Source organism: Mesoplodon densirostris, chromosome 7 (genome assembly GCF_025265405.1).
Source record: "Mesoplodon densirostris isolate mMesDen1 chromosome 7, mMesDen1 primary haplotype, whole genome shotgun sequence".
NCBI classification, from domain to species: domain Eukaryota; kingdom Metazoa; phylum Chordata; class Mammalia; order Artiodactyla; family Ziphiidae; genus Mesoplodon; species Mesoplodon densirostris.
Window position 1 is genome coordinate 117,852,096 of NC_082667.1, and position 13,790 is coordinate 117,865,885.

The window sequence follows — 13,790 nt, forward strand, 5'->3', positions numbered from 1 at the left end:
AGAAAGAAGGGAAAATAAAAAATCATTATTCTTATGTATTCACTTCCACCCTCTTCCTTAGCAAAGCGGTGAGCTTCCCCATCTTCCCATTTATTCTTCTTTACACTATGAGGTCCTGTTTGGTAACTAAATCATTTTCAGTTGAGAATTAAATTTAAAAGCCTTGATGATCCTTTAGAGCTACTTCTGAATTAGTGGTTTGGAAATGTTGAATTTCTCAACAAGTATGTGGACTGTTACTTAACTATGCTTTGACTATTGGTGCTACTACAACTCAACCACCCTAAGCTAAACATCAGCTATGACTTATCGTATCTCAAAGAGAACAGATAAATATTTTTTTGTAATTCACAGTTAGCTATCAATTTGATTACCACTGATATAAAGTGATATTTGCTCACTAATTTCTTTTTATTTGAGCAAAGGGCAAAGTTCTCCACATGAATTCTATCCTGTCATCTTGACCAAAATTCTCTTCTAAAAAGTCATTATATTTTTAAAACACATACAGTACTACGCTATAATGCATTTATGCATGTAAAGACTTTCTCATGATAAACAAACATGATCTGAAAGAAAAATGAACTCCCACGTCCCAACGTTTTATGAGAAATGCTTCTGAGGACTCTTCCCAGTGACCACGATTCCCCCAAATACTTACGACTCACAAGGAGCTTTTGGCCAATGGGTTCAACTTTTAATTCATGTGTGACAGGATTAAAAGCTGCACATTTATATGATCCCTTGTCCTCTAAGGATACATTCAAAATCTGAAGATTCCCTGATGGAAGGATTAAGTAATTCTCTGAGGAAGGAAGGGAATGCAGTTAGGCCTCTTTCTTTATGAAGGACACAAGTGAAAACTAGCAAAGGTTGATAGTTATGCTTTAAATGTAGACGTGACATGAGCAGCAAATCAGCCATCAGGGAAAGTTCATTAAATGAAGGAAAAGGAAAGTCAAGGCAGAACAAAAGAAGTCAACAGCACCCCAGTAACAAAATCAAACCCGTCAGAGCCCCAAGACAACAGACCTCACTGCGAACACCACAGCACAAGAAACCTATTTAGACAAAGACACAAAGACCACAGCTACCACTCTGGGCAAACCCCTGCCTGCAGCACTGACCACCCAGTAGTCATTCACGTCTTCATTCATTTCTTCTCAACACTATGTACCGAGACCGTATTTTCTGCCAACAATGGCCTGTGCACAAGTGATACAACAATGAAGCAAGCAGATAAAGCAAGCCCTGCACTCATGCTGCCAATGCTCCCATGCAGGAACAAGGTGGCAGAGAAAGGGACAAATGACAAACAAGCAAACAGTAATACATATAACACAGTGCTACAGAAAATGAAGCTGAATAAAGTGGACAGAGTAACACAGCATATTATTTTCGATAGTGCCATGAGGACGATCTTCTCAAAGGAAGGGATACCTGAGTAGATTCCTGAATGAGTTGAAGGAGTGAGCCTTGCGGGTGTGGGGTTGTAATCATTTCTATACTGTCTTCTATACTATGTTCTATTTCATACTGTAACCATTTGTCTAAACTACTCCACTTGACTCCCAATAGTAGAGACAATATATCTTATGTATTTTTGTGTCTACAGCCCCTAGCACACAGAGCTTCATGGTAGTTGGTTAATCACATTTGTTCTCTGGGTGCCATTGGCTTGTCGTAAGAGGTCTCACCTGTGGAATGTTTCAGCCACTTTCCCCGGATTTTATAGCGCACCTCAGCTTTGGGGTTACTATCTGGTACCTTGCAGCCAATGAAACCAGTACTTTTTTCTTCAGCTGTAATAACATGCTTTGTTGATGAACCAAAATCACCAAGAACTAAAAGAAATAAGTAAATAAGCAGATAGATAAATAAATAAATGTAAATTTGAACTCTCTCTCCCAAAGGAAATTTTAAAACTAGAAACAACATCTGCACCATGGCCATTTGTGGCAGGTAATCCCAGTTCCCAAAGTAGCAGGATCTTTTTATCTTAGAAAGCAGTTGGGGTAGAGGTGCACAGTTGAGAGCTGGGGCTTAGTCATGGCACCCTTTTCCAGAAGACAATGCTTCCAGGAGACTACAAGGCAAGCAAACTGTTCTTAAAACATTAGGGAGAACTATAAAGCCTAACTGTTCCCATTCTGTCAAGATAAATCCTTCTTAATCCAGCCTCTCATCAAAACTCACTTTCCCTATGCATCCTTATTCTGTTAGTAGCTACTCACATGGCAATAAAAGGGTTTCCAAGAATGAACCTAGGATATCAAAAAAAAAAAAAAAAAAGCAGTGTATCGTTTGAACTACCTGAATATACTAACTAGGTCTCAATTTCTCTCGGTTTAAGTTGACTACAGCTGGAGCCTGCATGGAAGGGCTCTTTATTATTGCCAGTGCTGAAAGCACTCTGCAGCCTGCCCCTAGGAATTCAGCCCTCCGGTGTGTGGCTTGGAGCTGTCCATGGGTCATAGCTCTACCAAAACATTTACTCTTCTCAGTTATGACAAACTCACTGCTCCTGGGGAATCCAGATTTGTTCTGTAAATAGGGGTGCCCTCACAAAGACGTTTCCCATTACTGGAAGCCATCACCGTTTGAAAGGCAGATGGCTCAAACTTACTAAGAAAACCACACATACCAGATTTTTCCATAAGTTCAATACTCAACATTCCTTTCTTTACAGTTATTTTTCTACCCCATTTCTTTAGCCTGCTTTCAATTAAATAAATGAAAATCCCTCTGTAATCAAGGCAAATAAAACAATTAGATGTGAAAAAAAGATAAAGGACTGCATGAAATAACTGTCAAAGCAAACAACAGCTTTTTTTGTTGTTGATATTAAGGACTTTTAAATACTCACAAAGAAATTCAGATTCACGTTAGAAAATTGTCCTAATGCTGTACAAAATAATTTCCATATCCCTTGTCACAAAGGAAGACACTAAGCAAGGCTCAAGTATCGTCCCCCAGGTTAAACACACAGCAAGTGTCAAGGCTGGGATGAGAACGCATACATGTCTTACTCCAAAGCCCATGCTCCTCCAAGTACTCAAAAAAATGCAAGTATTAACAGTAACTTCAGGAAAAAAGCATCTATAACAGGGACAAAATCAGACTCACCTGCAGTGGATATGGTTGCAGGACCACTCACAATGGCACCAATGCTATTGTTGGCAATGCACTGGTAATAACCCGAAAGGGAGGGGTTAAGAGAAAGGATAGTCAACGTCCCCTGATGAACCTTAATCTGTTCCACATTTCTGTCCAATCTTTTTCCATTATGCAACCATGAGATACGAGCAGTCACAGGTTTAGCAGAACAATGCAGTACTACAGGTCCACCAAGTTTCTGGATGGCAGACAATGGCTCAGAAATAAAATAAGGTGCCAAGTCTACAAGGGAACAGTTCCCATGTGCAAAGGGGTGGGGGGAGTGGGAGAGAAGAGGAGATAAGGGGAGAGAGAAAGAAGAGCACGTTTAATACACTTCATCTGAATCTACACAACGAAAGGCAATCCCTTACTTTATGTTATGGTCCTTAGAGCTTATAAGAGTTCTAGGAACATTCTTATATTTTGGAAGAAATAAGGCAACATACCAATGTAGAACTTAACAATTAGGGCAGCATAGATGAGAATCCTTATAATATAAACAAAACAAAATACTAATTCTATAAATGACAAATGGTAAACTGCTCTTTTAATGAAGTAGCTTTTTAAAAATGGAAGTTAAGAACCTGAAAAAGAGAAGATGACTTTCAAAATAAAAAGAATTCTCTTCCATATTACCAACAGGATTTGACTTTAAGAGCAAATTATTTTCTCAAAATAATTTGACTACTTCCCTTTAATATAAATAATGTTCAACTTTTAAGAATGCAGAAGTAGAAAGTTAGGAAGCCACAGTGAAATACAAAGTCTATCCTTTTGGGGATATGAGGATAAACGGCATATCAATCATAATATTTTTATTTGGTGTTTCGAATAGTTTCATTTGTTATGTCTATTCCTCCAGTAACTCGGGGGAGAGGGGTTCTTGCGCTCAAGTATCAAAACAGATCCCTCTCCTCCACCCAAAAATGAGGGCAGGGGACAGGAATACTAATAATCTGGTGTAATAAAATAGTTAAAAGAAAAAAATAATAAATTGCTGAATCTACTTTTATAGGATATTTTACCAGAAATAAAGATTAAGGGAAATGCTTTGACTGAATCTGAGGTTGCTATTTAGCCAGAAATAAAACGACTAAATCAATTTTCCCTTACTAAGTTGAATATAGTTATATAGTATTTTTAACAAAGATAATAAATAAACATTACTTAATAAATAAACATCACCGTATTTGTATATACTCCTATATAAATATTCACACATATCTAAAATAAAAAGAAATGCATATGGGCCATGAATTAGCCTCAGGCTTATATATACATTTAATAATAAACATCTTTAAGCTTTTTAGTAACCCAGAGTTAGATAATAAATTAGGCAAGGTCATGAGAGACCTGGGATTTGAACCAAGTTCTCTCACTCCAAGTTGAGTACTCTTACATACGGATTCTAAAATTCCTCTTTGGTGGTGTGTAGTCAGCATTTTATCCCTATCATAATTTCCAAACTCAGAGATTTGTAACATATCCTCACTGAAAAAAAGCATGTTCGGAAAATATTTATTTTCAAGGCAACAAAAGGAATAAATTATAAGGACAATGATGGGAAGGCCTGCGAGTGCCCAGAAGCACTACTAAGAGATCCTTAAATTGCTTAATGAGTCAAAGTTTTAAAATCATTCCACTGGTCAAACAAATCTTAGAAATGTCTTTAGAAACCATTACTATCGTCGAAGCATTAAAGTCGAAGTTCTTCATAGGATTAAGATGAGGAAAGCTTCAGGCCCAAACTACCATTTTTCTCCTCTTACCTGGACTCACGGAAGTGCACAGAATCGGGAGAGTAACATACAGCAGTGTCTGTAAGGGTCCAGCAACTGGATGCATAGCGCCAGATTACAGAAGCGGGCGGGACAGACTTCCAGAGCAAAATCCAGGCCTTGGCTTACTAAAAGACATCAAAAAAAAAAAAAGGAAGAAATTCTAAAGTACAAAAACAGTTGAAATTTTTTATCTGAATAGCCAGTTATGAACACAGTGGCTGCCCTCTATTTTTTTAAAAAAATTATTTATTTATTTATAGCTGTGTTGGGTCTTTGTTTCTGTGCGAAGGCTTTCTCTAGTTGTGGCAAGCGGGGGCCACTCTTCATCGCGGTGCGTGGGCCTCTCACTATTGCAGCCTCTCTTGTTACGGAGCACAGGCTCCAGACACGCAGGCTCAGTAACTGTGGCTCACGGGCCTAGTTGCTCCGCGGCATGTGGGATCTTCCCAGACCAGGGCTCGAACCTATGTCCCCTGCATTGGCAGGCAGATTCGCAACCACTGCGCCACCAGGGAAGCCCGCTGCCCTCTATTTTGAAAGCTCTATATAGAGTGCGTCAAATACAAGGCATTTAATGATCCACATCTTCCCAATTCACAAGCTAATCTCTAGACGTTAAATTAAAGTTAGAAATTCTGCTCATTCTTCCAAGATACTAAGACACATTTTACACAGAACCAATCATTCCAAATGAATATATAACGGCCTTTAGCGCCTTTCTCTTTGTACATCTCACAACCATCTAAAACTCAACACAACTAAAATGCATTCCTCCTCTATGTTCCTTAAAACAGAAACAATAACAAAAACAATAAAATAATAACTAACGTTTATATAGTGCTTGTACGAGCCAGACACCATCTCAGTGCTTTTCATATATTAACTGAACCTTCACGACAACCCTATGAGTTAGGTACTCCTGGTTTCCTTCCCTTTTTTCAGATGGGGGACTCATGGATTGTACAGAGAATACCAGGGGCAGGCCTGTGTGGGGATTGAGTTTGTCTGCAGAAATCCAAAGACCACTGTGGTGAGAGTGGGATGAGCCAAGTAAAGAGCACAGAGGAAAGCTGGGCTAGATCCTGCCCAGCTTCAAAGGCCATGCTGAAGATTTTGGCCATTTATTCTAAATGCGATGGCAGACCGTTGGAGGATTTAGAGAAGGGAGTGATGGGATCTCAGTATGCTTTAAGAAGATCACTGGCTGATGGAGACTAGACTGAAGTGGGGCCGGGATGGAGGAGGGAGACCAAGTGGGAAGTTACGAGATCGCTGGGGAGAGAGATGAGCACGTGGTAGGTTAGTTCAGTGAGTCAGCTGTGGAGGTGCTGAGGAAAATCACCAGATTCAGAACATACTCTAAAGCTTAAACCAACAGAAGCTGCTGAAGGCTTGGATAAAAAGTGTGAGAGAAAGAGTTATATCAAAGACAACTCAGTTTTTGGTGTAACAGAATAAGTAAAAGTTCTGTTTCCTGAAATGGGGAAGACTGGAGAGGGGAAAACGGCTGAAGAGGAGGCTGCTCAACAGCTGTGCTTTGGCCATGGGAAGTCTGAGATCTGTGAGGGATCTGAGTACCAGTAACTAGTCGACAGTTGCATATAGGAGTCTGGAGCTGTGGGAAGAAGTCAGAGCTGAAAATGCAGATCTTAGATGTACTAAAGCCTTGGCACTAGATGAGCACTAAGGAAAATATGATAGAGGAGGAAAGATACTCCAACCTTTAGACACTGAATAGAGGAGAAAGAAGTAATAATGGAGATTAAGAAGAAGTAGCCAAAAAAATAAGAAGAAATCCAGGGGCATGTTGCATCTAGGGAGAAAAATGGAAAATATTTCTGGAAGAAGAGAGTAATCAACCCATCTCAGACACTGCTGAGAAACAGAGTAAGATAAGATGGCATCAGAAAGCCATGAAGAAAACCATAGGTGATATAGCAAGAACGGTTTCAGTGGAGAAGGGACAAAAGTCTGATCAGTTCAGGATAGGATGGGAAGGGAGGAAATGAAGAAACAGGCACAGAAAACTCCTTCAAGGATCTGCTATAAAAGGACAGCAGAAAAATAGAGAGAACTGCTGGGGATGGATGGATGGCAGCCATGGAAATGTCTGTTTATGTGTTTTTTTAATATAGAGATAATATAACACATTTACAAAGCTGAAAAAAGTTTCACAAAACCCAGCACTGGTAAGGATGTGCGTAAAAATCACTATAATATCTCATCGGTGAAATATAATTGGTAAATTCGTTTTGGAAGGAAAATTATTCATTCATGCAACAAATATTTATTGAATGTTTATTATATGATGGGTACTATTGTAAGAGCTGGAGATAGAGCACTTAAAATATATATAAGTAAAAATAAGTAACAGACAAAAATGTATACCTTACATTCTGTGGGAGAGATGGAAAATAAACAAGATAAATAAATGAGGAATATTCACAAGGTCCATGCCATCCTCCAGATATGGTTCATTTCTTCTCTGTGCTACTTCTACATCTTGGTCACTATCTGCCACTGCACTCCCTACTGTGTTCTGCAATTTATCTGGTTACATAACTATGTCCTCTTTGAAGGCAAGAATGATGTCATATTCAACTTTGCAAATTCTAATGCCTGGCAGAAAAGAGGCACTTGATGTTTCTTAAAATGAAAGGAATACCTTAATGTAACGTAATTCCCAGAAGTACCTTAGAGAGTAGTGTTTAATGAGAACTGTTATCTCTACTGAATTCAGTGTAACCTAGCTATATTTTTATTCCTTCATTCACTTATTCATTCATATATATGATTTCAAAAATTAGCAAACATAAAGTAAGTGCCTACTGTATGCCAGGCACCGTGCTAGATCCAAAGAGTGGTTATTATGTTGACAAATTCTCCCCTACATTCCTGCTTGGCCAGGACACAGAATCTGACTACAGAATACGACAAAATGTAATGCCAGAGTTACATTAATGACATTTTAGAAATGAAAATTCTATGTGTGTACTCATCTGTGAAAAGAAAGGTTAATTCTAACCATTGATAAAACTGGGTAGTAATACAAAGTCAGGCACCTTAAGTATGGCTTTGAATAAATCAAACATTTCCCAGGATCTGCTCACTTCTCTACACCAGGTACTCCAAAATTTCCAAGTTGCAAACTCAAGTTTATCTACATCGTGGACTATCAGTTCGAGGAATGCCTTTTAAATGTTTTCTTGCTGAGTTCTTTTAAAAGTGGGAGAAAATACTCTGGTACCACCCGCTGGCAGAAGGGGCCAGCTGTGTGAAAACTTTTTTGGTTTATTTGAATTCTTCCCTTGGTTCAAGGGTAAGAACTGACACACCATTGCTAAGCAGTCACGGCAGAGTAAACATTCAAACAACTTGTTAACAGGAGGCACTTTCCTGAAAGGATGAGGACAAGGAAGAGAGTTTCTTCCTTTTGCCAAATCTTTCCTCAACTATTTATTTATTGAAAATCAGTGAAACAAATTCCAGAGTCAACTTTAACCCCAGCACGTGATCTAGTGAGTTACTTTACAGCTGTCCTTTAAAACATCACAGCTCATTATTGCTACCTAAATATTATCACACAGGAATACGCCTATCTTTCTATTAGGTTAACATGTTGTCAGTTGATTTGAGAGGTTGGGAAGAAATTATGACCCTCACAGTCACTGACTAAATATTTGTTGACTTGGTTTATATTTATCTGTGGCAAGCCTGCTCAGCTTCTTAGAAAATTGATATTCAGGACAAGAACCTGGGTTCTGTTGCTCTACGGGTCAGGTGGCTTGAAATTATATTCAACAGCCACCAAGAGCAACCTAGGTCCAACCTCACAAACAAACATCCCTGACCATAAGGAAGGTTAGATGATGTATAAATCAGAGTATACACATTAGCACTGCTGGAAAATTATTCAATACTATGTCATTTTCAAAAGTACTATATTTGTCAAAAGAGGAAACTTCTTAATAATATTAGTGCTATTGCTACTTGACTAGTTAAGTTACTGGAAAACAAAAAATATATTTTAACATATATATATTAACATACATATCTAACATCTCTATATAAATGTGTATACTATAAATATATATAAGTATAGATAAATTTTATATATTTATAATTTATTTACACATACATATAAATATGTATCATTTCCCTGAATTGCTCACAAACGAACAATTTGTTTGGCCAAGTTTATCACAACTGAACAAGGTTCCTGCCATCTTCTCACACACAGATCAGTGGCCTTAACATGTATGTCATCTTTCTTACCCACAAAAATTTACCTTGGCAAGGGAGAAAACAACCCTAATTTCCTCTGCATAGAAACTGTTATCTCATCCTCCTTTTCTGATCTGGAAACAGTGGCCAGCAGAGAAAAGGTCCACAGTAAGAGGACACCAGCCCACCCCATCACACATCACTTGCCAAGGCTGTCTGACCTCTGTTCTAGCATACATACCATTCAAATATTCTCATGTAAAAATTAAAAACAGAATTCGGATTTAAATCATATCAGATAGAACAGAATTCTGATTTAAATTACATTGCCATTTTTCAGACTGCAGTGTTTTTCTCATTTAGAATTTTTTTTTAAGCATCCAATGTGGTTAACATAATGCCAGGTGATATTTTAAACAAAATATTCAAGGCTTTCTTTCACATATTCTACAGTGAATATGCTATTTTATCAAGTAGAAAATTGTTAACAGAAAGTTTCTACAAATACTCAATGACAAAGAAAATTACACATTTAGCATAGCAATGTGGAATGAATGTACAAAAAAAAAGGAAAGTAAGCATGACAATTCTATCACCTAAAGACAACACATCAATATCTCAATCTATTTTCAACTAATCCTTTCCATATTGTGTGTATTTACATAACTGAAGATCATAATATATATGGAATATAGTTTTAAATCCTGCTTTATTCATTTATCATCTAATGATGTTTATTAAAATTATTCATAAACATAATTTGTAACAGCTATAGATACTTATTGAATGTATGTATCAACACTTAATTTGCTTAGCCATTTCTTATTGGTTAGGGTCCATTTTTTTATATGTGTGTGCATATGTATATTTTTGGTTTTGTGGGGTTTTTTCGCTATGACAGATAATACTGCTGTGAGTATCTTTGTCCATAAATCTTTAACTACTCTTCTAAGTATGTCTTTAGAACTGACTTTTAAAGGTGGAATTATTGGGCCAAGGAGTAAAAACATTCTTAAGACTCTAAATGTATAGATGGCTGAGGCTGTCCAAAAAGATGGCAACAAGGCACAATCCCATCCCCATCAACCGCCACCAGCACAGTGGGGGGACCCCTGCTCACCAGCATACTGTTTATATCCTTACACTGAGGTAAGCAAAGTGTGGATATCAAACATGAATTTGAGAAATTAATTAAAATATTTTATAGGGCATAAAGCAACATTCACTGTCTAATCTGTTAGGGATTTCTCTAACAGTATTCTAAATTTATATGAAAGTAACTGCAGAAAGAATAACAATAATGGACACTGCAGGCTACACTGATCAAACCTTGTCCATCTCTGAACTTTCAATTACAAAAAACACCATGGGCACAAAAATCTCTGCTTTTTACCCAAAATTCACTTCAAGTAAGTTAAGGGGTTTTGTGTTGAGGTTGTTATGCTGTGTGATTTTAATCTATAACGTGTATTTGTCTGAAAATAAATTTGTACGCAAGAACTGCTGACAGACGCTTTCTGGCAATATTTGCTGGCATTCAAAATAGTAAGTTACCATTCATTCCAAACCTTTATCCTCTCTTCCTTACTGCTTTCCGTGTCCATTAAGCATATATATACCCCTACTTCCCTAAACTACTAGAGGTAGTAAAATAACTCAAGGACTGGACTTTAAATTGGGTTTGATCTTGTCTTACTATTGGACATTGGCAAAGGCCTGATCAATTTCCCATGTGAAAATCAGAACCATCAAGGCTTATCCAACTCACTGGTCTCAGAAGAAATTGACACGGTCATGAGGAAGTTCTTCTACCTCCTACCTATCCTCAGAGGAAGTTAAAGGCCAACATCCATTATTTTCACTGCAGTTCTGAGTGGCTGACTTAAGTGTCTGAGAAGATGCTCAGTGGTCACTTTGCTCCCAAGAAAGCACCTGGTAGTACAGTCTCTTCAGAGTACCAAAAAAAAAAAAAAAAAAAAAAAAAAAGAACAGCTAAGTGTAGTATCCCATTCAACCTACAAATCAGGGGATAACTCTTTCCTCCATGTGGTAAAAATCTTTTTTTTACCCATTCTCCTCCCCATTCCCCACTCTCATATGGCCCAAATGCTGCTCCTTGAGTCCTGGCCTAAAGACTAGGTGGTATCTCCTGAGTTACAGGGCTTTCTCTAAGCCTTTCCTGCATGCCTACAGAGAAGGCAATTTGTCTTGCATTACAAACTGTACTTTTAAGCCACCCCAGGCTTAAGAGAATTTCTGTCGGCAAAGGGAAGCTAAAGGTATGCCTCGTCTCAGAATAAGAAAGGAAATAGTTCCCTAACATTTACTTAACTTATTGTTCAGGTTGTGAACTTCATGCTTTTATAACCCCCTTTCAACATGCTGCCGGAATAATCCTTTGGGAAAAGTCCTGAATTTCTAGATTTGATTCCTCTGTTTTTAAAGGAACGCCTTTGCTTTCCTAAGGATGATCAAAGCTGTCTCTCTGAATTATCCCTTCCCTAGACTCCTATATCAGACTTTCTTATAGTTTTCTTTGAGGCTTAGGGAATAACTGGGATTAATTTGTGAACAAAAACTCAGCTTTGGGATCAGATTGTTCTTCAAAATAGAAAATTCTTTAACTTAGTTTTCTTTTTTAAAGGCATCTTTTTCTTCATGAAATAGTAATTTCCTTCTTAAAAAAAAAGATTGATTCTTACTTTCAAACCCTCTATTTCAAAACATCCTATTTCTCAATTGTTGAGAAAAAATGAGTTTTCAGAAATAACTAAACCAAAGAAAAAATAAAGCATGTCTACTTTAAATTTTTTTATTAGGTACTGATTAATTCAGCACAATTTCAATTATGGAAGTCCAACACACAATATACTTTTTTTTAACCTATTGAACCACCTTGACCTTAATCACATCCAGCTTTAAATCTCCTCTCAAAGTTTTCTTCATTCTGAATATTTGAATAATTTAGCTAAGAAGCAAACATTTCCTGTACAGATTTCTCAAATAATCTTACTTTTTCCAAGAAATATTCATCCAGTCAATTAATTCCATACGTAGGGCATCTACTTTGGGCAAGATCCTGGGAGGGTACAAAACTGAGGAAGATAAGGAAGGCATAATTCCTGAACTAAAGGATACTGCAGCCTAATTAGGAAAAGAGGGCTTGAATTAACTTTGGAATAAAGAAAATGATAATAAGTAAATGAGATAGTAAAAAGCATTAGAAGAATTCAAAGCAGAGGAATTCATGTTGCATTCAACAAATAGTTAGTGCCTGCCTACTACGTGTCAGGCGCTGTGCTATGCTGGAAACTCAGCCAGGGAGAAAACAGGCAGGATAGCTGACTTCAGGAGGTTTTGAGTCAGGTGAGGACAGGTGACAACTAAAGAAGCTGTTCAAACACAGTCTCACCTAACAGAATGACTAAATGTTTTGCCACAGGGGCTCCTGTGAAGTTACTCCACGTTGCAGATGGCTTATTTTTATTTGGTATAAACTTTTATATAACTTTTTAAATCAGAAACTAAACAATGGAACTTTGATGTTACAGTTTCGGTCAAAGACACACCCACCAGCGGGGATGCATCATTTCCACAACTGGTGGAACACTTCGCCGCTTAGCCTTTATTTCGCCATAAGGTGCTTTTGTGTGCTGTAACTTTAAGTGCCATGTGACTGCAAGATAACTACATGCCTTTAGAAGACTTCCTGTCTCCAAGTCCACTTCCCGACTCCCCCGCCTCTGAAGGACTTCCTCACCAGCCCTCCTTCACCAGTCACCACCCTCAAGTCTTCTCTTTCTCCTTTGCTGAGGACAATAAAATCACTGCAATATATTTAGGAACGAACTATTCATTTACTTTCAAAATATTGTTTATCACCTACACAGATTTGTTTTTATTGCTTAGTTGATTTATTTTTCTATCAGTGAAAACAGTGTAGCTCTCTTGGTTTGGGAGGGAACATATGATTTTTTTTCCACCAAAATCAATGAAAATGGCTTTCACTAAGAAGCGAGGCTTTTTAGTGGAATTCCCTGGCGGGCCGGTGGTAAGGACACAGTGCTTTCACTGCCATGGCCCTGGTTCAACCCCTGGTCGGGGAACTAAGATCCTGCAAGCCACAGGGCGTGGCCAAAAAAAAAAGAAGCAGCAGCAAGGCTTTTAGGAAATAAAGGTTTTCAGGAATTAAAGTACGTAAGTGAGGAAGGGATAGGTGAGCCACAGAATAAAGCAAGTACAGGTGCTACAGGAAAAACAGAAGGGTTACCCAACCAAGACTCAGAGGCTGAGAAGATTTCCCAGAGGAAACAATGATTTGGTGAATCAGATGGAGAAGTTTGGGAGGAGGGAGGAAAAGCAAGGGGAGGGACATATTCCAAGCAGAAGGAAGAGTCTGTGTGCAGAACCAGAGGCAGAGAGCAAGGAAGAATGGGTTGGAGAGGAGAGTAAGGACGGGGTTGACAGGTGACAGGTAAGGCACATAGGTGAGTAGAAGCTAGAGCACAAAGAACAAAATAAATCAGGTTAGGGTGCTTGGCTTTTTTCCTGAGAGAGGAGTATTAACAGCTTTTAAGCAGGCAAGGGACAAGATCAGACTTGTGCCTTTGAAAAATCATTTCCACT

The 13,790-nt window shown here is 38.1% G+C and overlaps 1 protein-coding gene across 1 annotated transcript in view; it reads right to left on the reverse strand.

Moving 5' to 3' along the window:
• Positions 1–13,790, reverse strand: part of CDON (cell adhesion associated, oncogene regulated) — a 98,956-nt gene that overhangs the window by 51,137 nt on the left and 34,029 nt on the right. The window contains exons 2-5 of the mRNA XM_060103793.1: positions 4,929–5,065; positions 3,127–3,399; positions 1,698–1,844; positions 662–805 (exon numbers count right to left, since the gene is read on the reverse strand). Coding sequence (XP_059959776.1) covers positions 662–805; positions 1,698–1,844; positions 3,127–3,399; positions 4,929–5,004 — 640 coding nt within the window. The 5' untranslated portion in view covers positions 5,005–5,065. The remainder of the gene's footprint in view (positions 1–661; positions 806–1,697; positions 1,845–3,126; positions 3,400–4,928; positions 5,066–13,790) is intronic.